Source organism: Morchella importuna (assembly GCF_003444635.1).
Source record: "Morchella importuna strain M04M26 chromosome Unknown Morimp01GS016, whole genome shotgun sequence".
Lineage (NCBI taxonomy): Eukaryota > Fungi > Ascomycota > Pezizomycetes > Pezizales > Morchellaceae > Morchella > Morchella importuna.
In genome coordinates, this window is record NW_025763413.1 from 764,024 (window position 1) to 790,053 (window position 26,030).

The 26,030-nt window shown below is 47.3% G+C and overlaps 6 protein-coding genes across 6 annotated transcripts; 4 read left to right on the top strand and 2 right to left on the bottom strand.

The window, feature by feature from the left end:
* Positions 1-364: 364 nt before the first annotated feature.
* On the bottom strand, positions 365-4,096 carry LAJ45_05886 (uncharacterized protein; the record flags this gene model as incomplete). Its single annotated transcript, XM_046115455.1, has 3 exons — positions 365-471; positions 524-2,172; positions 2,217-4,096. The coding sequence occupies 3 exons, from the start codon at positions 4,094-4,096 to the stop codon at positions 365-367; spliced, it is 3,636 nt and encodes a 1,211-aa protein (XP_045971504.1).
* A 941-nt stretch (positions 4,097-5,037) lies between these two features.
* Positions 5,038-6,142, top strand: LAJ45_05887 (uncharacterized protein; the record flags this gene model as incomplete). Its single annotated transcript, XM_046115456.1, has 3 exons — positions 5,038-5,283; positions 5,341-5,616; positions 5,666-6,142. The coding sequence occupies 3 exons, from the start codon at positions 5,038-5,040 to the stop codon at positions 6,140-6,142; spliced, it is 999 nt and encodes a 332-aa protein (XP_045971505.1).
* Positions 6,143-7,944: 1,802 nt separating this feature from the next.
* Positions 7,945-11,216, top strand: LAJ45_05888 (uncharacterized protein; the record flags this gene model as incomplete). Its single annotated transcript, XM_046115457.1, has 6 exons — positions 7,945-7,947; positions 8,740-8,748; positions 8,817-9,850; positions 9,905-10,208; positions 10,265-11,007; positions 11,063-11,216. The coding sequence occupies 6 exons, from the start codon at positions 7,945-7,947 to the stop codon at positions 11,214-11,216; spliced, it is 2,247 nt and encodes a 748-aa protein (XP_045971506.1).
* A 2,242-nt stretch (positions 11,217-13,458) lies between these two features.
* LAJ45_05889 (uncharacterized protein) lies at positions 13,459-14,821 on the top strand (the record flags this gene model as incomplete). The annotated part of the gene is made up of 3 exons (XM_046115458.1): positions 13,459-13,741; positions 13,821-13,916; positions 14,151-14,821. The coding sequence occupies 3 exons, from the start codon at positions 13,459-13,461 to the stop codon at positions 14,819-14,821; spliced, it is 1,050 nt and encodes a 349-aa protein (XP_045971507.1).
* An 891-nt stretch (positions 14,822-15,712) lies between these two features.
* On the top strand, positions 15,713-18,162 carry LAJ45_05890 (uncharacterized protein; the record flags this gene model as incomplete). The annotated part of the gene is made up of 4 exons (XM_046115459.1): positions 15,713-15,797; positions 15,857-17,020; positions 17,077-17,136; positions 17,207-18,162. 4 exons carry the CDS (start codon positions 15,713-15,715, stop codon positions 18,160-18,162), a joined length of 2,265 nt encoding a protein of 754 aa, XP_045971508.1.
* Positions 18,163-21,678: 3,516 nt separating this feature from the next.
* Positions 21,679-22,130, bottom strand: LAJ45_05891 (uncharacterized protein; the record flags this gene model as incomplete). The annotated part of the gene is made up of 3 exons (XM_046115460.1): positions 21,679-21,845; positions 21,919-21,978; positions 22,049-22,130. The coding sequence occupies 3 exons, from the start codon at positions 22,128-22,130 to the stop codon at positions 21,679-21,681; spliced, it is 309 nt and encodes a 102-aa protein (XP_045971509.1).
* Positions 22,131-26,030: the final 3,900 nt, after the last annotated feature.

Sequence of the window (26,030 nt, forward strand, 5' to 3'; positions counted from 1 at the left end):
TATCAGTGTGGTATCGCTTTTACAAGCTGCTTACTATATAGAGATACTAGCTATAAGAATAATAAATAAAAAAAAAGAGAAATAATACCCATTAAAACTCCAATTACCAATCCCACCAATCCCACCAGTCCCCACGGTATCTCGATCTCCAGTACAATCATTCCAAACAGAGCGCAGAACAGAGCTTACATCGCTAAGTAGCCATGCTTCTAATATTGGGCGACATTCTCTATCACGTTTCCCCTCGACAACAAACAGCCCCGTTGTCCGGTTCGTTCCAATTTCATATAGATGTAACAACCACCTTTGCTGCACCCGCCACCCCCCCCCCCCCCCAAATCCCCCCCGCCTTACGCCTCAGGTCTTAGCTCAAATCAAAACCAGCATTGGAGTTCACCGAATATAATAGCTTCTCTTTCAGTATTTTGAAGTCTTTATATCTCGGCATCTTCAGCAAATTCACACACGTACCTAACAATCGTCAACAACGGCAGCACCGAATCTCACATGGGGGGTTACTTACTAGCACTGCACAGCCTCGACTGATCTTCTCCAGCGTCTCTAATACTAAACTTCGGCCTCAGGATGCCAAAGCCCAGCAGTGGGGCTCTCGCAACACTCGTCACGAATTTCAGCACTTTTCTCCGCTCAAAGTCGTCGAGCTCCCGCATGACCTCCCAGAATAGCTGCACGCTTGGGTGCTCTTTCCCGTCGTCCCCAATCTGGTATACGCCGCCGTAGATTGTGTTTCTGCGCAGGTCTTCGACGTCGATCGGGGTGTTTATGTCGCCGCCGACGAGCGTCTGGAGCTCGCTCTGGTTGAACATGGAGAGCCATGAGGGCTGGATGATTGAGTTGAGGCCCTTCAGGAACGCGGCGGTCTGCTCATATGCTTGTCCGGAGAGACGGTAGCGGGAGACGAGATGGATGTATTCTAGTTTATTTGTGTTTGTAACTGGGATCTTCTCGCCGCCTGGTTTCAGCTCTATTGTAATCGTCTTCTGGCTGGGTAGTCGTGAGGTTATGGTGAAGTTGAGCGCGAAATCGGCTTCGACGTCCCCATTGTAGTTCTTCAGATTGACGAGACCGCGGTAGAGATCCTCGTCGAGATCTCGGAGATCATTGACACCGACGCTGGCGGTGGCGCTGGCTTGTTGGGACCACCGGAGAAGGAAAAACCCGGCGAAGGCAACATCGACGAGGATTCCTTCGTATAGACATTTTCCCACCACACGGCCGAGAAATTCGTAGCGGCGGAGGAGGCGTCTAATGCCTTTGTCGAGATCCGGATAATTAATTGTCGCTAGCTCCTCTTTCAGCACTTCGATACTAGTTGGGTTGGGATATAACAGATGCTGTTCATTTTCCAGAAACAAGTTCTTCCCCAGCTTCGGGCGAATTGAATAGCCGGAGGAACCCTCCGGCTCTCCGGGTTCTAAGTGGCCGTCGTCAATGTCATCGTCATCGTCATCGTCAGCATTTCTATCGCCGGCAGCAGCAGGTGTAAAGGCCTCCCCACAGACGCCGGTCAAGAATTCTTTCGTAACACCGCCGCCGTCAATTCCTGCCTCCTCAGTCCCGAATTGATCTACAAATGTGATTTGTATTGGCTCTTTAAGTCTCTCGCCCAAAGGCCAAAACTGTTTGTATGCATCTTCAAATACCCTATTTCTATGGATCGTGGCATGATGTCTGGAAAGCATGTCATGGCCGTCCAGAGCTTCATCCTGTCTCGGTATTGTACCCCGTCTAGACCGTGACAGAACCGCCGCTCGCCATTGATCCGGATCAACAAATCCCCCGCGGCGTCTTTTCTGATCTACAGAGACGAATTGGCGGAATATCTGAACGCGAGTTGCAAACGGAATGAAGAAAGGTAGATTCTTAAGAATTTCCAAGCGGGGGGCAATGGCAGCCAGGTAGTTATATCTTTGCTTTTTGCGCTGGGACCTTTTTTTTCGCTCCCATCGAAGATTACGCCGCTCAATAGGATTCATCGCAGCTAAAGCAGCGGGGTCAAGTTCGCGCTCGTCCTCTTCTTCAACATCTTCGTCATCGGCTTCCATTCGGTGTCTGTTTTCTTCTTCTTGAACCACTGAAGGGATGAATCCTTCCATATCGAAATGATTCGTCATGAGCCAATGGCCTTTAGGGAGGAATTGTCGTCGAGAACTACACCAGTTAATAAAGCCTTAAGAATTTGGAAGTGAACATACTCTCTAGTATAAAGTTGCTTTAGCAATGCGGTTGCTTGTGCCCTTAGATAATCTACGCTCCACCCCTTGCTATTTTGATCCTTAAAGTAGATTTCTCCACCACTTGTTCTCGATTTATCTTCACCTATTATCTCTCCGCCTTCCCAATACATCGCGAATGTCATACTTTTAAGAAATACGCTCATTTCTCCCACCTCCTTCAGCGGTAGCTGCCTATCCTTGATTCCTCTGCCGGCGAAAAACTCATCATCGTCCATAACCATGAGCAGGAATCCGTATAGTTCGACAAAAAGAAGAATCAAATTCCACTCCTCATCATCATCAGTCTGCGTTGAATCCTCGGAATTGTTGCGTCTTTTAAGGCTTTCTACGGCAACTTTGTAATCTCGGCTGATCCCCGAGTAAAGGTTTGTTCTTCTCACGGCTTCCCAGAGAAATCGCACAGCAGATGCACCGTCACTGGTTTCTGCTAGGCAGAGCCACATGCGAACGTCCTGACTCTTACGGGGAAACACCAATAGCAGAGTGAGAGTAAATCCGGCAAATATTTTAGCATCATTGAGATCAGAGTATTTTGTTTTTGAAAAAACGGTTGAAACAGAAGATTGTTGTACCAGTCCCTCCAATCGAGACTTGATAAACGGCGGTAATGGTTGTTTCTTACTGGGGCGGGATTTTATATCGGTTGAATCCTCTTCATCCGAGTCCTCTTCCTCCTCTTGGCCCATTGGCATATCCTCGATATCAATCCTCTTGCCGGCTTCTGCAGAAACCGAGGCAAGTAATAGTGACAAAACTCTTTGCTGCTCCACGTCTCTATTGAACCTCAAGCGGTCATCTCCTCTGAGGTCAATGATCGTTTTTCGTGACGATGAAGCAAACAGGAAATCGATTATGTATGCCAAAAGCCATAATCGCCCTTCCACCTCTGCACCCAGCCAAGCGCCCGGCGTAGCTTCTATAGCCTTGAACAGCTCCTCTATATCTACTCCTTCCCGTAGCATACAGAACCCTTTAGCTCCTAGGCGTTCCGGAAGCCCGGGGGTGATAAGATAGTTTGCAGCAAAGACCGTGTAAGACACTGCGGTGCACTCGTTTTTCGAGCGTAATGGCGTCAATACAGCCCTCAAAAGCGCTTCCAAGTCAGCCTCGCAGGCAGTCGTGACTCGAGAGAGGGCCTGGTAGTATTTTGCATCAACAAGCGTCGGCAGTCTCTCAGCCAGCCATGGAAGCAGTCTCAGAGAGTAGTTCCTCACAGAGTCACCACTCATAGCTTTGCCGGGCAGATCAGCCCCTTCGGGATCGTCATACAGAGCCTCAACAAGCAATTTGGCGAACTGTCCCAACAGATACCGTGATCGCTTCGGATCTTCGCCTGCCATATTATCCCCATTCTTGATAGCATCCATAACCAGGGATACCAGAACCTTGATTCTCTCAAAATCCTGAGGATCCTGTATTCGCTCACGGCGGTATCCCTTGGCACCCTTTATCGACCCATCTCTTCCTTCGCCAGATCCCAGTTCACCTATCCTGCCCTTAGAGTCCCTTCGCACTACAAAACCTCTCTGGTTGAAGGCTATAAATAAGGCGATACCCCTGATCCAACTGCCCTTGATTTCTCCGCCAAACTCCTCATCCCACTCCCGTCTCCACTGGGCCCTCTGGATGCCAGCAACTCTCCGGCCTCTCCAGACCCGCTGGATGTTGGAAGCAGCTTTGAGTTGGCGACGCTCGGCTTCTCTTTCGGCGCGCTCCTTCTGGGCATTGGCGAGGGATAGTGATTGTGAGGGTTTGGAACCACGAGGCGGCACAGTGGATTTACGCCCCGAGAGGTTGACAACGCGGGGTTTGCGGGAAGACCCGTTGAAGGTGAACATTGCGGGGTGAGTGTGGGGTAACTTCTGGATATGTGTGTAACGATAGAGCTATTGTGCGGGAGAGCTGAGATGGTTCAGAGAAGATAGTCCACCAAGGTAGGAGTAACAGACGGAGTTAGAGGGTTTAGTAGGAGATAGAAGCTAGGATGATGGCGGTGGCAGTGGCAGTGGCAGTGGCAGTGGCAGTGGTTGCGAGAGAGCTTCTGGGGGGGGGGGGGGGTGTGGTGATGGGCGAGAAGATGATAGGGCCTGACCGGATAGAATGATCGACAGTCGAGGTGAAAGGAAAACTACAAGGGTGTCGATAGGAGAAGATGAGGTTTAAATTTAAAGAAAGGAAAGAGATAGAAAAGATGGTAGAAAGAGCAAGGGAAACGCTGAACTACTTACAGAGAAACCCAAAGCTTATCAGTGCCTGTGTGGCGCCCGTGAATTATGTCTGTGGCGTTTGATTTATAAGATGAGGGCATTACGGTATCACCAGGAACACTGAGGTCCATGTCCAAGTTTAGAGTCTCGGGGATTAGATCCTGTATCCCTCCTCCTCCTCCTCAAGACGATTCCTCACAGGTGAAAGAGGGTTTCAGTTCGGGATAAGCCCACAGTGCATGAGGTATTGTAGGTACTTGTGATACCAGTAAATTATACAAATATGTACATCTGTGGCGCAGCGCTTCTTAAAATCGAGTGCAAAACTTCGCAAAAATCAACTCCAGTTATTCTCATGCGCGTTAGTTGAATAAAATAAAATTGTCCGACTCTTACCACGCCTGATATCATAAAGTTATCACCATATGTAAAGTAGACTGTGCATATATGTTCCTTCTCTTGTCACCCTGCAGGTTTTAACTCACGTCTTCCCTGCCCCACCACTAGTACTACAAGTTTCCAACCTCCATCACCAACTTCAACCTCACCAACACCAATTCCACCAATTCACGATGCCGCCACCACGCACTCTCTTCCTCCGAACATCCACGCTCCGGATTGCCACTCGCCCAATCCACTATCCAGCGCTCTTACGATGTTACTCAAACAAAACTTCCCCACAATCGACTCCCCCACCAAAGACCCCCGCAACACCTGCCCAAGATGCCCTTCCGCATGTCAGCGAGGAGGCTGCCGCTACTGCCGGTATCACCGGAGAGACAAAGCCTGAGCTTGAGCAAGGCACACCTATTCAGGAGGTATGCGCTTCGATCTCTTGTTTTGGCCAGTACCGACCACTGTATTAACATGCCCAGATGATCAACCGCAGTGCTGAAGCCCGCAAGAACGCTCCCTCAGTACTCAAGACTCCCTCCAACAAGCGATCATATTCTACGGAGGTCACGCCCATTGACGCTGGCGCCGGTCTCGAGGCCCCCGCCAATATCCTCTCAATGTCTCTCGAAGAGCCCCTTCCGCCCGGCGCCAAGTTTCCTTTGCCGACACTTCCCATTCCCGCTCGGGGACATTTGCAATATCGCTATTCCCCTCTGATGGTACAGGTTACCAACTTCCTAATGCGACACGGAAAGGTTGCCACACCCTTCGCCCCTCTTTAGCGGCCCGGCTGACACCTCCTAGAAAGCAACTGCGCAGTCTGTCATGGACCACGTCCTCTCCATCCTGCGTACTAAGCCCGCGCCCAAGCAATCTATCACATACACCCCCCTCATCCCAGGAACACCTCCGCTCTCGTCCCTCCCATCTGACCCCCTTCTGTATCTTCAAACTGCCATTGACTCTGTCGCTCCGCTCATGAAGATTATCTCTGTCAAGGGAGCAGGAGGAGCGAAGGATATGATTCCAAGCCCATTGAATATTAGGCAGAGGAGAAGGATGGCATTGGAATGGATTGTGGCTGCTGCGGATAAGAAGAAGGATAGGAGTGGGTTGGCGGAGAGGTTTGCCGATGAGATCATTGCTGTCGTGGAGGGAAGGAGCGCCGCGTGGGACAAGAGAAACCAAGTGCACAGAACCGCTATCCAGTCGAGAGCGAACGTTGTTGTTGATGGCAGGAGGCAATCCAAGAAGAACACGAGGAGATTCCCATACAACTAGCGGGCGTGTGGGTATCTCTTGGGTTTGTTTGGACTTCTGTCGGGGTGTGGGAACTCTTGTATATTCTTCTATAAAACTGACAGAGCCATGTGTAGGATTAAGCTGGGGCCGGTATATGGTAAAGATAGGTCTGGAACTATACCAAAAGTAAATTTATTGATCAAGTTTCTCTTCATTTACCTTTGGGTACCCGGAATATCATTTTGGCCGTGAATATAAATATCAATACGAGTGATAGCGTATGTGTGTACTGCTTTAATACGCGCTTAGATACTAGGAATTAAGCAGTGTGTCAAACGGCGAACCAACTGCTTCTCCCAGTGCAGGACTACATGTATTCTTCTATAGACTCCCACATACTAATGTGTCGACCGCGCGCGATCATAAGTGTATTGTGTACCTGATACCACCAGCATGGCTGCTCTTATCACATGCAGCACATGTCTTAATCTAGGGTTATATAGTGATAGCTACGCATATACTACATCTATCCAGAGGGTGCGTATACTCAGTCATGACCCATCACTCGGAACCCGACTCCCTTTTTTCGGTCTCCTCCCCCTTTCCAGTCTTCCGTTTACAAAAAAAGGGGATGTAATAGGCACTGTAGTAATACGAAATTGTGCAAAACTTCGGAATTCAATCTAAATTTAATTTCAATAAGTTATATTATGTTCTTAAGCTCCAATTAATGAATTAAACAAAAAAAAAAAAAATCAGCTGCTTAAGCTTTCTTTTTTGCTCTACAGAATTATATAAACCTCTCCCGCGATGATCCATAATTGCACTCACTCAACGAAGCATGAGAGTTCGTAGATTATCAGATCCCGAAATCCGAGCTCCTGCAGCTCAGTAAGATCGCGCCTAACCAAACATGAAAACAAGATTACGATTATAGTATTTTAGAGTGTTGAATACTGATTTTCCGGGCACTAATTTATACTATTTGAGGTTATGGAAGTGGCCGGATTTCTATTTCAACAAGGAGACATACAAAGTACAAAAGTGCAGCTTACTCCGAGTGAGAGCTTGTGCTCTTCAAAAAAGATCTGCACTTTTATTTATCAACGGCAGTTAACTGCCACCAGTAACAGTAACACCCCTTCAAACCGAGGGAATAGCCGAAGATGCAAGCAGGCGTGCCAAGTGAACGCAGACTGAACTGGCCGTTTAGTGTCTATGCCGAATGACGTGTTGTCACGGTGATGAAGCTTCATAAAGAATGCTCAACGATTCCCCGCCCTCAACATTTGAATTCGTGTGGACTTGCGACACTAATACGTAGTTCACGAAAATGACTGCTAGATTTTGGTGATAAACAGCTCTGGATTCCCATCTCACGGATGACAGAGCAATCTGATTAAAAAAAGGCTTGTTTCTGACACGATACGTGTATGTCCTTTTGATTGATCAAAAGGGGAATAGGGGGCTACAAGGCGCCCCTTGTGACTGTGACCTGGGGTTGATAGATCATCTGTGTGGTGTGGCTAAAGCTTCGAGGTTGCCACGAGGTGGCGGCAGGGTGAGCAGCGTAGGGTGAGTGCGCTGCACAGGTGAGCAGTCAGCGGTCGGTTACGCACGTAGTCATCAATTAGCCAACCAAGGGAACCTAGGTATACAAATTCAAACCATCAAAGGCAAGACAGCCATTCTCTGCAGAATCAAAGGAAGAATATGCTAGGTCTTCGGGAGTAATTTAGAATAGTATGCACCGAGCGAATAGATAAAGAACTGCGTGGAAAAAAGGAGTGGCATCAGGAGCGAAGAAGAAGAGACAGCAGAAGCAGTAGAAGCTACGTAGTATGGTATCAGCCATCGCCTCTCCGTCACCTTGCAAGCTGCATTCAATTACTGTGCAGGGCCCTGCCCTCTCGCACACGTCTCCTCAAAATATTTTCCTCCTCCCTTCTTCCCTTCTCCTTTCTCCTTTCCCTTCTCCCATCAGAGCTCATCAACTTCCGCAACTTCGTCTTGGATCAACCTCCACGACACCGTTCTTCTTTCCCCATAAAACCAATCCAATCATAAAAAAAAACTTGAAAACAATCCGAAAACCCTTCCTGGCATTTTAAAAACCAAAAAAAAAAAAAAAGTCCTTTTCTCTCGATACATCCAAGGTTGGTTCGCATTCTGTTAGCTCACAAATTTCATCCAACCACACACCCCCGCGAACAAAATTTTTTTTTCTCGCTCCCTTACTAGGCTTGTCCTTGGAACGCTTGAAAAGTTACCCCACCACATCAATTTTCACCCCTCTATCTATACCCTCTTTCCTTTCGCTCACCTGCAAGGCACAAACAAAGCAGTTCTGCTACAGTTCACCAATACTACTAGTGGTCGTCTTTGTTGGTGGGTTTCCACGATTTCGCTATTCTTTTTTCACGTTCATAACCTCACCCCTTGCCCCTCCATCCCGCTTATCTCGTTTCTTGTGCACGTTTCGCCCCAGAAATCAGGCGTTGTGCTCTATTTGTGGGAGTACTGAGATCATTTTGACTGACTATTTCTATCCTGCCTTGCTGCTGGTATTTTACAAACAGAATCGAACCAAAGGAAATATATAAAAAAAAATCCGGAAAAAAGAAAAACTTTTCAAGACAATAAATGTTTGTTCCTCTATTTCCTACCTATTTATTTCCTTGCTCCTACGTCCTTAAGCTGACACCCAAGATAGCATCACATAAAAATGTCTACTGAAGCCACCGCTATCACCCCTCCTCCCCAGGAGCAGATTGAGCAACCCGTCAACGGTTCTTCCCCGGCCAACGACCCTGCCTCTGACAGCGACAACAATGGCTCTTCCAGCGCCGCTCCCAGCGCTACCACCCATACCGGGCACACCTCCGCCTCCCTCTATGTTGGAGAACTTGACCCCTCTGTTACCGAGGCTATGCTCTTCGAGCTTTTCTCCTCCATCGGAAGCGTTGCGTCCATCCGTGTCTGCCGCGACGCTGTCACCCGCCGCTCTCTCGGGTACTCATACGTCAACTACAACAACACCGCCGATGGTGAGCGCGCTCTTGAGGAGCTCAACTACACTTTGATCAAGGGCCGTCCTTGCCGTATCATGTGGTCCCAGCGTGACCCTGCCCTTCGCAAGACTGGCCAGGGCAACGTTTTCATCAAGAACCTTGATACCGCAATTGACAACAAGGCTCTTCACGATACCTTTGCTGCCTTCGGAAACATTCTTTCTTGCAAGGTCGCTCAGGACGAATTCGGTAATTCTCGTGGATACGGGTTTGTGCACTACGAGACTGCCGAGGCTGCTAACAATGCCATCAAGCATGTCAATGGCATGTTGCTTAACGAGAAGAAGGTGTTTGTCGGTCATCACATCCCGAAGAAGGATCGTCTCAGTAAATTTGATGAGATGAAGGCCAACTTCACCAACGTCTATGTTAAGAACGTTGATCTCGAGTGCACCGACCAAGAGTTCAGGGACTTGTTTGAGGCTTTCGGGCCTATTACCTCTGCAAGCCTCACCAGGGATCCGGAAACTGGCGCCAGCAAGGGATTCGGGTTTGTCAACTTCCAGGAGCACGGTCACGCGAACGAGGCCGTTGAGAAGCTTCATGAAAGCGACTTCAAGGGTCAGACTTTGTACGTCTCTAGGGCTCAGAAGAAGTATGAGCGCGAAGAGGAATTGAGGAAGCAGTACGAGGCTGCCCGCGTGGAGAAGGCTAGCAAGTACCAGGGCGTTAACTTGTAAGTCCAGGGTACCTCCTGTTTGAGGCATTTCCCGTACTAACAAGCATACAGGTATATCAAGAACCTTGACGATGACATTGATGATGAGCGTCTCCGCCAGGAGTTCACTCCTTACGGAACTATCACTTCCGCTAAGGTTATGCGTGATGAGCTTCCCCGTGAGGAGGCGGAGGCTGAGGAGAAGGAAGGTGAAGATAAGAAGAAGAGGCTCGGAAAGAGCAAGGGTTTCGGGTTCGTTTGCTTCTCTAGCCCAGAGGAGGCTAGCAAGGCTGTCACAGAAATGAACCAAAGAATGGTGAATGGTAAGCCTTTGTACGTTGCTTTGGCCCAGAGGAAGGATGTCAGGAAGAGTCAGGTATGTTGTGAACGCGTCTCCTTATCTTATGAACATTTTATTGATAACCTATATAGCTTGAGGCTAGCATCCAGGCTAGAAACCACATTAGGATGCAGCAGCAGGCTGCCGCTGCTGGAATGGGACCCACCGCAGGATATATGAGCGCTCCTATGTTCTACGGACCCGGTCAGCAGCCTGGTTTCCTTCCTCCCGGCGGTGGCCGTGGTATGCCATTCCCTCCTCAGCCCGGCATGATGCCACAGGGTATGCCACAGGGTGGTCCGGGCGGTAGGGGTCCTCAAGGTGGTAACTTCCCTCCTAATGGTGGTCGTGGCCCTCAGCCCATGCCTCAGGGCATGCCACCTCAGGGAATGTACGGCCCTCCTCCTACTATGGCTCCTGGTGGCGGTCCTGGTTTCCCTCCTTACCCTAATCCTCAGGCCATGGCTCCTCAGGCGCAAGTTTCCGCCAGTGGTCGTGGACGTGGTGGAATTCCTCCTGCAGGCATGCAGGGTGTTCCTCCACAGGGAATGCCTATGGGTATGGGTCCCCGTGGACCTGCTTCTGCTGGTCGTGGTGCTCCTCGCGCCAATGCTCCTCCTCAGCAGGCTGTTCGCCAACCGGTCCCCGCTTCACAGGCAGCTCTTCCCCAGGTATCTTCGATTGACGTCAACATGTTCGCTTCCCGCAGCCACCAAGATCAGAAGCAGCTCCTCGGAGAGGCGCTGTACCCCAAGATTCAGAAACAGCACCCCGATCTCGCCGGAAAGATCACTGGAATGTTGCTGGAAATGGATAACATGGAGTTGCTTGCGCTGTTTGTTACCCTTAATTCTGATTTCCAACGTATTTATAGCTAACCTTTCTCGTAGTCTTGATGATGAACCTGCTCTTCGTGCCAAGGTTGACGAGGCTCTTAGCGTTTATGATGAATACGTCAAGGCCCGCCAGGAGGACGCTCCCGCTGAAGCTAACGCCAGCACTAATGATAACGAGAAGGCCGAGAGTGATGCGGCTAAGGAGTAAACAATGTTGAAAGTAAGGCGTCTCTTGGAAACGGAAATAGAAATGGGTTGTCTTGGTTTTTTTGTTTTCCTTTTATTCCCTTGGGGCATGTCTTTGTGGGTTTCGGGGATTGATTGTTGAACGCGGTGGTGTGGGTGAACAAAAGTTTCCTGATTCCTTGGTTGCTGTTTTTCACTTTTCCTATTATCAATTTCTGGGGGTTCATTTTCTTGTATCTTTCTTTCTTGTGCAAACTTATTTTACCTTTTCTCTTGCGATTTTCCTTCTTGGACACTGGTACGCTTGATCCCATATCTAGCTGAACAGTTCCTACTTGGGCAGTTTATGGTGAGCTATTCGTGTTTTGATGTCTGTTTGACCTTTTCTCTCACGTGATCTCATTTTCTCATCAACTAGCTGCATATTTAGGAGGAGGATGGATTGTAAGAAGGGAGATTTATTTTTCTTTTATTGTTTTTCTTGTTCTGGCTTTAGGGTTTGGGTGGGAGGGAATATTAGTGGTACGAAGTCGGTTGATTGTATGTACGCATTTGGGTGTTGGGCACGGCGTTGTTGGGCCCATGTTGGGAAAGAAGCAAAATTGAAAATTGATTCTTTCGCAAAATACATGAAGTGTTTGAGGAATTGGTCAAGGTGCAGTCTGATATATTTTGGGCTTGAGTGACTCGACTAGGCATACATGTACTGTTGCACGTCTGTAAAAATGTGGTTTTACTCTGAATGCCACACGAAATGAGCTTTGAGAAGTGATAATTGACAAAAGGAAATCATGGGCCATCACTCGCGCGACTCCTTGAAGATATGTGATAGACAGATAAGTAACCAGGTAGAGTCTCATTTCCAATGTTGCTTGTGTGTCCATATCAGGAAACATCTGCTTGCTTTGCCTGGCCTGAGGCTGAACAGTGAGGTGATACTGGACACTTGTCCTCTCCGATACTTATGAGACCATTCCACTCAATTTGCGGGTACGGCATGTGCCCGCCTGCCTGATCCCCGAGTGCATGTATGTATTAATATCATTCTGGTGATCATGATGGTACAAGGCAATCCCATGCCAGGGCCAGTCAGGCCTGAGGCCTGGAAACACACGACATGATTGGAAATGCCATCTAATATTCATCTCAAGTGCGCGTACCACGATTGGGACGGTTTTTAACATCATGTTGAGCTGAGTAGAACAGTCAGGTAGATAGATGTCATCGGCGGCCCTGTTACGTTCCCGCGCCCCATCGTGACCACAAGAACACAACAGCCAGCAGCCTTATCGCGCAACCTAGCACATCCGTGACGATAATATGTGCCCAGTTGTGATCAATTGCGTGCTCCCCAGCCACAACGGCGGTATTGCGCATCCAAGTTGTAATAACTTGTTGGTTGTGATATTCAGGTTCAGGCACCGGACCGGCCAAGCTGGGACAATCATGATTGTAAGCGGTTAGAATCATACCCAGAGGAGATCGATGACGAAAGAGCTTGGGGGAGAAGAAAGACCCCTCGACACCTAGCTTGCCGACCGACAGCTTCCTTTCCTGCATGATATTGGCAGTTACAAACACGGGAGAAGCTGCAAAGTACAAAGGATGGCCGTAATAATCATAACAATGGCAATAACTAAGAAATCCAAGGAAATAGTAGAGCAAAGAGATGAGCATCACTGCAGTCAGTCAAACAAATTTACCTACAGTTCTCAGGGCCTGTTATGCGTGGTTACATGCTGCGGACGTGTTATTTACCGAAGTGACCTTTAGCGCGGGCTTATTCGCCAACCCTGGTCCGGTTGACCCCCGCATTGATTAGAAGCACTGGCCCAGTTACTGCGTCTTTACCTTGTACCTAACCTTCATGTCTTTCTTACTTACCCTCCACCCTCGGCCGAACAACTGATAGCTAGATAGATAGGATACCTACCCACTTCCTGCTTCTTGATCTCTAGATCTCACACGACTCCATTTATCTCTTTCTTCTCACCCTAACACTCTCCCTCTTCGCCTTCGCCTTATCCTCTCACTATACCTTCCCCCCCGTTCTTGCAACTACATGTACCTCAAGAATCCATCCTTCACGTAGTACCTGTGCTTGACCCTGTTTGATAGTCTCCTGTGCCCTTTGAGATTTTGCTTTCTCTACCCCGTGAATCCCCCTTGCCTTGCCTGTGCGTGTTTCTCCCAATCAGTTATTCAGAACGGTTATTTCCCCACATCCTATACATACCATACATACCTCCAGTTCGCCTTCCGCCATGCCAGACGAACCAGGACCATACTCGCCCACCGCCGCCCCCTTCACTCCATCCTCATCGACATCGGCCTCAACCTTCAAGGGCGCCACCCCCGAAATAGGTGAGAGAGTAAACCTCCCGCCCAGCTCCGTACCATGCCGATTCTTCTTGAAGGGGTACTGCTCCCGCGGCTCCACGTGCTGGTACGCACACGATGTCGCCGCGGTGCCGGGTGTGAAGGATGTTGTTATAAATACTACTGCTGTCGTGGACGAGAAAGGGAAATGTTTAGCTTCTGCCGCTGGTGAGTCTGCGGGCGTTGATTATTGTTCTGGTTATTTTATTTGACGTATCGGTCCTGATTATTGAGTGGCGTGACAAAGACGATAAGACGGATACCGAGGAATGCTGCGCCATTTGCTTTGAGGTCCCATCGACATATGGGCTGTTGACGAATTGTGATCATGTGTTCTGTCTCTGTAGGTGTCTTAGTCCTGTTCTCCATATAATCATCTGGCCAAAAAAAAAAATTTTTTTTTTTTTTGTCGACTGGCAGGATTCTACAGGGCTTGGGGGGTTTTCTGCTGAAACCATGAGAAAAATAATACTCACGATAGACTCAGTATAAAACCCCCCAACGCCCCCCGAACTCCATCATAAAAGAATATCCCAAATGCCCCTCAATAGTGTAGTAAACGTACTGATAATCATAGCGTGCATCCGCTCCTGGCGCTCATCCGGCAGCAGCAACAATAATGCCCCCAGTCCCTTCCCACCCGGTGCCCCCGATGACCTCCATAAGACCTCCAAAACCTGTCCCCTCTGCCGTGTCCGCAGCAAGTTTATCGTACCATCCTCCATTCTTCCCACCGCAACTTCCAAAGAAACCATTGTGCAGCGGTATCTGGACAAGCTGACCACAATTCCCTGCCGCTATTTCCACGACTCTCTTAAGACGCGCCCCCGGCCCTTCTGCCCGTTCGGTAATGATTGCCACTACTCGCATGACGCGTATATATTCTCTGAGCGGGAGTTGGCATCGCATCGGCGAAGCCGGAGGTGTCGCGGTGGTGGTAGTGCGGGAACGATTGGGAGGGCGCAGACACAGGCGCTGATTGAGATGATATTAGAGGGCGATGGGGTGGAGTGGGGAGCGGTGGGTGAGGGGTATGGGATGTTGGAGAACTGCTGGGGGTCTTGGGGGAAATTGGGGAGGAAGAAGTGTTTTTTAGGGTTGATGATGGAGAAGGAAGGACAAGATGGATGGATGCGCCACAAGGAGGTAGAGCGAGGGGGCGGAGGTGGGATGGAGGTGACATCGAAGATCATGAGGATCCCGAGGATCTCATGTATTAAGGGCTTGTACCGGCTGGGATGGGATTGATTGACGTTAGTATCGTGAAATTGCATATTTTTGGTTATTTTATTTTTGGCTTACTTATCTGGGCTTGGGTTTTGAGGACGAAGCAGAGGCACATGTCGTCATTCAATGAGCGTGCACAAGGCTGAGTGGTATCCTGCGGGGATTATCTGCTGGGCCCAGGGTGCATATTATGCTCGGGGGGGGGAGGATCGGCCCCAATCTCTTCTCTTTCCTTTTTTGATTTTGGTTTGATTGTTGTCTGATATTCTTATCTGTTTTGCTTTTAGTATCAAGTATTCATATCATATCTGATTTTATCAAATAAGCAATAATCGTTACCTTCATCGATTCCAATCTTGAGCTTTTTTTGGTAGTATTCGTTTCGTCTTCCCCTCCTCGCGGAGAGTGGTGGTGGTGGTGGTTGGCTAATATGTAAATGAACAGCATTATCATTTAAATGAGAGGATAGGAGCGGGGGCGGGCCGTGCAGTTTTGACATGTGCTGATATGACCAGATCGCAGGAAATTTGGACTTTTCGCACGGACCGGCCATCTGTTATATTTCTAGATGGTGGACATTTAATCCTCTCGAAAACCCCATTGAGCTTTTTTTGGTTTGGTTGCGGAACCCTAACCCTATGATACTGAGTGATTTCCCATGATTAAAACACAAGCTCTACCCGATTTTCCACTTTAATTCTATTGCCGCTATTTGTCCAATATTCATAGCCGATACTATGAGATTCTTACAAAGCAGTTAACCCTCTCTTTGTAGAACGATCTCTGTTTCGTCCTTTGTTCTGAAATTCCTTTGTTCCTAGAGCTGGGTATACAATGTAACCTCTCCCCTCTATCCAGTTGCTCATTCATCTTCTATCAAAATACGAAATATCGGGTAGTAGCATAACAGATATGTCGACTAAGGACTCAATCACCAAACGCAAACGTGCCGTCCCCAGGATAACCAAGAAGAGTACGGCTATTGTCGATATCGATGGTATGTTTTAACTAATAATTCAGCCCTTATTTGCCGTTTGAGCTGACTGATGTATCTAGCCGTGCCTTCACAGAAAACACAGGAGCCAAAGAAGAAGAAAAGGGAGGAACATAGGACCATGATAAGTGTTCCTGAGCCCGAGCTGACGGCGCAGCCAGATCCACCAAAGCCTAAGGATAAAAAGGCCAATCGCCCAGTTATGGCCGAAATTGGGGTTACAGCATCCTCTTCTAAGAAGCGCCGAAAGCGGGCGCCGAAAAGGGATACTAAAAAGGAATATTATGATGCGTTTAGGACCAACAAAAGCGGCTTTTTTGGTGTAGAGGCGACTATTCCAGGCGAGGGTCAAAATGCCCTGGTAAATGACGCTATTTTTGTCACCCCAGCCGCTCAAAGCAGCGATTTAAAAGAGAGAATCGTCAAGGAAGATGGAGGAGCTAGTTTAGCTAAGAGTGATAGCATCACAAGGACCCCGGCTATACCAAGAAAAATGGTTCTAGATATCGCGACGGTGGAGGCGGAGTCCTCAAGAATCCTAGGGGATTATGTTAGAAAGATGGCAGATATGAAGAAAGTTAAAGCTCCAAAATCAAAGGATGGGGAGGCTATTCCAGACACGGCAGAAGATCAGGTGCCAATGATCACACAAAAGGAAAGACTGCGCCAGGAAATTCCTAATGCCAGGGCCGTACCTACATTTACCGTGAGAGTACCGCACACTAATCCTCGCCTCAATTCTGACGCTGCGTCTCCGGTCCGGAAGCGCAAAAACCTCTCCTCCCCCGCTCAAGGGGCCGAGGAGCTCGTTGAACCAACTCCGTTACCGACTGGTAGAAAGAAGGCAAAACTAGCATCGCCTTCGCAGAAACGCGGAATGGCAGAAGCTGTAGTTTGGGACCTCATTGACCATAACCCCAATAACCCTTCTCTGATAAAAAAGCTCAAGAGAATATTGCCTGCCGATTCTGAGAATAGGTCAGGGAGATTTATCTATATGGTTGGGTCTCCAAAAGTGACTGCAGCAAAACCGGCTGGCAGTGATAGCTCCGGTACAGAAAAAGGGAACCCTAATGGTGATCCGAAAGCTGGGGGGAAGAGGCCACTACCACGGACCCCGGACGATCCAGCCGGCGAAGCACTTGCGAGAGAGAGTGTGATCGTGATGTCGCAGTCGTACAACTTGCTAGAGCGTGTAAGGAATGCCAACCCTGGTAGTGGTAGCGGTAAGGAACTCATATCATGGTAAGAAGGTGATCCAATTGCTAAGTAGATATATTAGGTGTACGAGAACGCATGCTGGATGATAGGTTCTTGGTGCCAAAGACCAATTTCAAGAATGGTACGCTCTTAAATATCCCTGGAATAATAGTGTTATTCAAGATTTGGGACTGAATCACATACCGATATAGGATTTCTCGTGCGCAAAGGCCTCGAGAAATACTTCAACCACTCGACTGGCTCCCGTCTTTCCCTGTCCCAACACTTTCCTCAAGGCTTCACGCAACCGCAGCCCTCAGACAAGACTCTAGCCCATATAGCTCTCCAGATCCATCATGCTGCGCAGCAAGCAGGTGTTGTAGATACCATCGGTGGGTGGGCCGTCATGCCTGTGGTCTTCTCATGCGGCAGATTCAAAATTGCCGGAGTAGGCGTTGTATTGCCAGATTTTAAACTGGCGGGGAGGATAGACTTCAGAGGGTGGCCTTTCCTCGTGGAGGGTGCGGAGGTAACGGGGGAGATAACGGTCGAAACTAGTAGGACTGGGGGTAAGGGAACAAATGAAAACAAGCAGCACAACGAAAAAGATCAGAAGATCCTAGATGCTGCAAAAACGCTGACAAAGCTACACCAGCATGATGAAGAGTCCGATACAGATACCGAACCGTTCATGGAGACTAAAATAGTGAAGGTGTCAGAAAACTCCAGAGAGAGCATTTTCACTGCAGACTACTACCAGGACGAAGCTTGGCCCTATAACCATACATCCCAATTGCGCTTACCAAGCCTTCAGCACTTGGAATCTACAACCATGCGCGCCGACCATCTCACAATCTCCTTTGCCATCTATGACACCACTCTAAATCCAGGCGAGATAGTGCACACAAATAGTAGCATTGGTCGAGTGTGCGCCAGACGGGTATACACGTCTCTAAAAGGTAATGCGACGCCGAGGGTAGTGACGAGGGAGTACTGTGCAGAGACTCTGGATGGAAGTGCATTCTGCCAGGTTGGTGATAAGGGTTCACGAGTTTGGCGTGGAGATGGAAGCTTGCGGGAGTGTGGGAGAATATTGGCAACAGTAGTGGGTACGGGCGCGGCCCTAGTGAGTGCAGGGCTGATCTGCCCGTTAAGTGCGGGTGCTTAGGGCTACTTGGCTTATGTTGATGGTTTATTTGTGTACTGCAGTACATGTAGTTTAGTTACATGAGTTTAATGCCGATTTCATAATGAGACATTGGAGCTAATAGGGTATATGTATCTAGCGCCTCTAAAATTTAAAAGAAACATGATTACACCATACCGTTTTTGTTTCGACCTCTGATCCTTGCCAAATTTATATAAAGACTGCTAGCTGCTAGAGTAATAAATATCTTCTTCGAGACCATCCCATTATAATAACTAGGCCCACGAGGGGTTTACAATTAACGCTGGAGTACTTCTAAATCTCGTATTTTCTTATAATTATGTATATGTATCAACGGGTCCTTGATATTATATTGTCTACCCTATATAATATTAGATCGAATACATACTTGTACAATATTGGGCTTAGCAACCTTCAAAAACGGAGCTGCATGACAATGGAGTTAATTACGAAATAGGAATAATTTATGGTTCGACCATGTGATGACACCCTTTAATGCACGTACACATCAGACGACAGAGAAAAACATTCCACCGTTCCCCCTTTCTCTCATGATCATCATTCATCGTAATTTGCCTCTAATTTAATCAACCCCATATCCTTTTGGTTTATTCTCCATCTTCCTCACCATCTTGGATCTTCGGGCTACATGCATTACCAGCACATACCAAGCAAAGTCTGATCGATCCTATTCCTAGTTGATACTTATTGATGAATGAGCACGAGGCCAGTATATATGGGTGCAGAATTGATGATCTCGGGCAGCTAAGCTTTCCCAATAGGCTTTCTTAGGACACTGATGCTGGGGACCAGTCAGACGGATATAGTTTGTATGAAATTGAAGGCACTACTTGTATTCGGCCACGTAAACAAGTACTACATGTATCTGTGGTATGAGTTGACAACAGCCATGATTCATCGGTCTGGAGGTAGGTCCCCTATAGCAGTATACTTATTTATAGGTTCTCAGATAATGGACCTAGGAAAATCCCTCAAACGTCAAAACTAAACTATCAGAGTCTTCAAGGTAGAACAATTATTATGGATCCTCACCAACTGGTATGCTGGTACGTCCTCTCGAGTGGGGGCCAAAAACCACAGTAAATTCGGGGAAGAGGTCAAGCAAGCAATAAGAAAGATATTAGGCCTAGCTAACCTCCTAGCCCCAGTACCCTACACTGCCAATAAGTGTTGCCAAATGAATAAACGTCGAACGAAGCGATAGTACGGTATTGCCATTTAGCTACGGCTTGGACCAGGCTTGCCAGTCAGCAACTTTGGTTTCAGTACAACCCCGCAAATCCAGATACAAATATAGGCTACGGAGTTGCGGATCCTTCCGGACATAATTGGTTGCCCATTAAGTCTGGCTACATAAGGCTGAGTTAGTAACGAGTTTCCGGAAGTTGAACCGAGAGCTACGTACGACGAAAGGCTTGGAATTTTTTCGCTGAAGACGGTTCGCCCGATTTGGTTCGGCAGACTCAGAACCCCAACCTGTCTGTAGACCGCTGATCTAAAACAACATCAGATATTTTTTCTTCACCGAAAAGTCTCAGGTGTTCTCGGACGGAGGATGAGGACTCGCATCAGTACATCATATCACAAATGTGCTGGCTATATTTGATTTTCAACAGAACAGACGACTCCAATGTCGTGGCAATTGTTCTGTTCCTTTTGGAGTTAGGACCAAGCTTTGAAATATTTGCTGTTTACACCGCGCATTCAAACTACCCCGAAAAATTGCTTTTTCAACCAGAAGCGACGTTTCTTTGCCTCGTCTCCGCTGGCAGGCTGGCGCTCAAAAAAGGAATACAAATGTGATGCATTGCTCGAAACACAAGGGGGTTTTGAAGAGCACTCTATTCGATTCAGACCCACTTGTACATGCCGAGTACATACATATGCGCCTAGGGGGTGCGGGTTTGTGCAAGGGAAACCGAATTCGATAAGATCGGGGATGTATGAGAGCGGCGTCTAAAGCACTCCACATGTGTATGTACTCCTCTCTCTCAATCCTGGTCTGAGGTACCTGCATACAAGCAATCTACACTGCTTTGTACTTGCTTTTCGCTGTCAGTTCGAACCGCGGAGAGACGGGATAGAAGCAGCAGAGAGACAAATTGTCTGAGTAAGTGTTACTCAACATGACTCCCTCTTCAGAAAACATTCGGGTTACCGAGATGTCGGGATATTCAACAACAGCTCACAACCTTCCTATCAGAGATTAGCACAGCATAGCAACGGGCCGGCCTCAATTCCCGACTTCGCGGATATCCGATCGCGGGATCTCCACTGATTACCAGGGCAATGCTGGGATGTAGAGGTTAAAAAGGATTGCTGCCCGGGTGTAATGGTGGAGTTCCCGGAGTACGAATTCTCAGTGCACTGTTAGGATTAACAAACCTAGACAATTCTACGCACATCCAACTTTTGCGTGTGTATGCGTATGGGTATATGTATGTGCATATCTACTCATGTTCAATTTGATCTACCCCAAACTGAACACAGGCCCGAGAGGCTGGTCTCTTACCGCCGGCGGTTCCGACCGGATCATAGGGTATCACTCGGCAACATACGAGAGCAGTATAATTTAACTGCATCCTTCAACACATCGAGGAACGCAGTTTCAGACCAAAAATACCCAAAATTGTGGTGAAGCTGCAACTGGATCGTGGCTTGCATGCACACCTGCAGTTTGCCGGCGGGCCAAGGATGTATGTACTCTAGAGTACGTGCACTTTGATTATAAGGCGACTGCACATACCTAATGTATAGATCGCTTTATTACCGCGGCACCGCATGCTTCAACCCATTTCAACGTCCAAACTTCAATTTTGAAACGGATATCTGTGGAAATAAAATTTAAAATCGGCGCATCTATATAGCTATGGAGTACTCGCAGACAAGCAAACAAGCTGTGATCTGAGATAATAGCACAGAAATCTTCATGCAATAAGAGGAGAGAAAAAAAGCAAATAACATGAAACATGAAAACAAAGACAAAACTAACTTAGCAGAAACCCCCCAACGCTTTAGAAATCGCAATAACGAAGTCGAATGATACAGAGATGTATATAATAGTAAACAGAATAAAAAAGCAAAAAGAAATAAGAAAGAAACAAGAAACAATAATAGCCAACAGTAGAACGAAGAAAAGAAACAGAAACAAATCCTCCCGAATAAAATTTTCCTAGCGCCAAGAATCTTTTGCGAGTGCAATGTGAAAATGAAAATAAACGAACAAACCGAATCGATACCCTCCAAAAAATCAAGAATCAAGAATCAGAAACCCCCAAAGAATTTTTGCCCTCCCATATCTAACCACGCCGCCCAAACTCAGACATCCCGCGCTAACATCATGAAAACAACACCCTGAAAGGTAAGGGTAAGGTAAAGGTAGGTCGCGAAATAAAAAAACATGCCAACATAATAGGTTTGCGAAAAGATTCAAGCCAGCGTAGTAGGATCAGGAGTAGTACAACACGTGAGGGTGTGGAATCGGCGCAATACGACCTAGTTGTGCCCGTATGGAGAGGAGTTCAAAAGCTTCTGCATCCACTGTAATGCGACCTCTGCGGCGTCCTCCTTTGCGTTGTTTACATACTGTCCGTCGTACCAGTACCGGGCGCTAAATATTTCAGCACCGATCGTGACGTTGCTTGACCAGGCTGTTCGACCACCTAAGTTGTAATCAAGCAATGTTAGTTACCTGCAGAATTGATGGACCAGGGGATAGTTGGGGGATTGATTTACCTCGTTTATCCGACATCGTACCCCAAACTGGAGCTTTCATCCTATATACTCTGCAATGCTCTATAAAGTTTGCTTGTTAGAACCGTTTATCTCGGAATTGCGTGGTGGGGGGTAAGGGTTTGAAGTTAACCTTTGAGCTTATTTTGCCAAGGCGAATTGAAGTATATTGAAGTTTGCGAGTTTGGAGAGTTTGGAGAGGTAGGAGAGGACATGCTGTAGGTATTGAGGGTAGTAATGGTTGCTAGATTGAAGGTAGACGTTGTGGTAGATTTTTTATCGAGAGTAAATCTCGATGAAGTTTGGAGCAGTTGGACGGGCTAGATGAACTAGACGGGTTGAATTGTTATTGAGGTTTATTGATCTGTGTTTGAGTCTGGCGGTGTTCTGTCGATGCGGTGGTAGGTAGCTGGCGATTGATATATATGTTACCGAATTCTGATTATGGACTTTGTTTTTCTGTGCCTTGCTTGCTTGTTGATACTGTACTGTGGGGAAGAAGTGGCTGTTAAAGTAGCTTTGATCGCCATACTTTTTATCTTGAGGAGGAAAGCAGAAGGAAGGAGGCTGAAAGTAAAAAAAAAGGCAATCTGTCGAAAGGTATGGTATGCTCCCAAAAAATATGCGTGATGAAGTCGACGAGACCTGTAAGGGACCCTGTCCCGGTGGGGGCGTGCATGTTGCATGAGCAAGGGGCATGGATACTGTGTTGTAAGTAAGCTACCACGGTGGACCGCAGGTGCTCGGTCTGCAGAGATTGTTCGACCGAGGCTTCCATGGGAAGCAGTGACGTCCAGTACGTATCAATGGATTGGTACTGTCGTCTTGTTCTCAATCTCTCGTTCGTCGTTTGCCTGCTTGCTGAAAGATGATGACCTGCCAGCTCACACAACTACAACTGCAACTACCTCCTCCTCCTCCAAAGGCTCCCGATGGGCTGCTACTTTCTACTGGAAAGTACGAGTCGGACGGGTACTCCACAGTAAGAGACATCGTCTCATCTACTCGAATCTGTTCAATCTCACACCACGTACTCTCCCTTCACTGATCGAAATCAACGGGTAGGTGGGTACTACATTTGGGTTGGTGGGTAATACATAGCTAGGAAGTTACATGTAGTTAGTTTGTCAATTAGGTTAAGGCGGAAAAAAAGAAAGCTAAAACAATACACTGACCTGGTAGTAAACGCAAGTTTGAGAAAGTACCGTGGTGCCAAACAAGAGGAAGGACAAGGGAAAAGGAAAGCAGGCAAGTATGCAATGTATGCAGCAAAGGGGTAATGTTGTTAGAGAATTGTTCTTTTCCCCTGAAGGATTAACGGTGCAGATTTGGATTTACCTTGATGCACAACCTCAGATCTTGGCTGGTATTAGTATAATATATCGATTGGCCTGGAGCCATGAGGTTTCGAAGAAAGACCTCACCGCGTCGCCTCTCTCGATCCGCCCGGTTCCAAATATCCACCTGGCTGTTGATCTGGACCCCTGCCTGTCAAAGAGCGACAGTATAAAAGGCTGAAATTTATTTGAAGGGGGGATTTTTCAGTTTGTTTCATCTTCCGACTCCAGAAATTCTGGATGAACTGTTGGAGCTTGTCTAGAGATACCGAATATGCTATCCGGACCTTTACAACAGGGAAGACCCCTTGTTTCCATTTTTTTTGGAATTCGACGTACGTATCTGCACTTGCCAGTGCCTGGTACCTGATAGTGAATGTCTTTCTTGTCAGTTCAGCCATGAAAATGCAATACTCTAGGCTTATGCAGAACGAGTGAGTGTTCGTGAACCATAGAACCTGTAAAACTAGCTATAGAGCCTGGAGTTCATGTATGGACATTCGGCAAGCTGGATCAACATGTTGCGGGATTCTTCCCTCAAACGATAACAAGAGCAGACACGACGTGTAAAACCCGGGCACTGCGCACAAATAGGCAAGGATTCGCGTCTCTTGAGTAAACAAAAAATCAAGTGGTCCAATTAGGGGCTATACTTTGGTCCCACGAGAAGAATGTTCATGGAAAATGTACGGCCAGAGGTGTCGAAGCTTGGGACTAGGCCAAACAAATAGTTAATTTAACTAATACGTGACGTATTTTAACTTGTAGGATCCTGTGAGTGGGTACCTACATGTACGTACTTACATATATACTTGCACAGTGATACAATGCGTATGATAGGGCGATATCCCATCTACGACCACATGTTTGTCATCTTTTAACTTCCAGCTTAACTCCATCCTGAACTATATATCCTTCCCATACATATTCCCCACAAAGCAGATCTACAATGTAAGGATAAGAAATAACACGTGAGTGGGAGGGAAAATAAAAGAAGGATCGTACAGAATGCGGGGTGGTTTTTGCATCAAGATGCCTCCCAAGACGTATAGAATCTGCCCTCATCTCTGAGAAAGGCCATTGAATCGTCTGCTAAAAATTAAGAGAATATTTTTTCAGGCACGGGCTTGTCCATATCTCTCGAATTAACTGAGAGCCAATGGAACCTCTGTTAAAAATCAATTCCCGCCGTCCCGGATCATCCAAGGTATGTTCGATCAATTAGAGCACGGATATAGACCAAGGGCCATTTGGTTGTAGTCCTGAAAAGGGCTAGTTGATTTAATATTTATAAGTGGTGATTATATCAGCGCTGATTGCTATTAGCTGACGGCAATTCAGTCATGGTGGTTGCCGAGTCGAGATGAGCCGGTGTTGTCGTGGACGTCTCCGAACCAGAAGAAAGACGCAGATGCACCAATCAGCTCTGGCCGCTACCACCCCGCATTGAGCTATGTTCGCGACACGTACATACCTAAAGAGTTCTGATTGCAGTTGCAATCACTGTATGTATGTATCTTCCCATGGAAACGCCAAAGATGTTGGTGTTTAGAGTAGTCCGTATATACGTACGGATGTACCTATAGTACCTACATCCTGTACATATGTACAGTGTCCCTACTCTAGTAGTACGTTATGAATACATCCACATGTATGTGTATGTACCATACGAATGCTTGTTGCGCTGCGAGGCAGTAAATCCGTTAAATAGCCTTATCCAACGGTTTTCTCTCTTGCCGTTTTCTGTTCTAAAAAATAAGAGCGATCGTTATGGAATAAGCCATTGTAAGAATTTCTGTTAATTGTTTTCTTACTTTTTTTTTTTTTTTTTTTTACTTTCCTTCCTTGTATGACTGAATAGGGCATGGCGTACTTTATCATCCCAACATGTGTTCAATTCTCAACCACAACTTTCCCTGCGCTGCACTCCCTCTCACGTTTTCGTGGCCAGGTATACCTACTTACCGCTAAACAGAAAACGATAATTGGCACTTGATCTAAAGCCGGGAGCCGTACCTGTTCAATTGCCTTCCTTCATTCACTCCTCTACGGTTCGCCCAGAGCGAAAGATGGGAATCTCACTTTTGCACGCACAGAACCGCGGTCGATCAAGCCATCAATACCGCCCACCTGGAACCACGACATGGAGGGGCGAATGTCCAAAAAGGGCAACCAGAAGATATTCATCACTAGGAGAAAGGTTGGTCCACGTGTCAGTAACCATACTACGGCTCTGTGCATAGTAAGAAACAGCAACGTTTCCTAGTGTCCAATTCAATCGAAGGGGGATTTGCTGAGCGGTTGTTGTGCCCAATTTAATCCTTTTTTCATTTCTAGTTAGCTACGAAACATAGGGATGATGATAGATAAAGACCTAAATGTTTCGCCGACTGAGCCTACATACTATGAGAAAATTGCCATGTAAAGCTATCGAGGTTAAAATCATCGCGTAAAGGCCACTTCCCGGGCAGGGTACATAGGTCTGGATACGAATGCTATACAAGGAAATCATATAGCCTTAGTTGCCGCCATTAATGGTTATGCGTATTTTCCCTTGCGGGTACTTGTTTCGCGTTCATGCTGCTATCAAATTGACAATTACTCTGGACCCCAGTTTCAAGTGACTTGAAGTCGGTGAGAATTTATTGATGCATTATCAAATCGGGGTTTGCTAGATTCTTTATACAATCTGTTATTCTAGCATGTCAGATATTACCTGCGGCTAACTCGTAACTGGATGCATGAACTCGCGATCACGGGAATGGCTCTTAGCTTCCT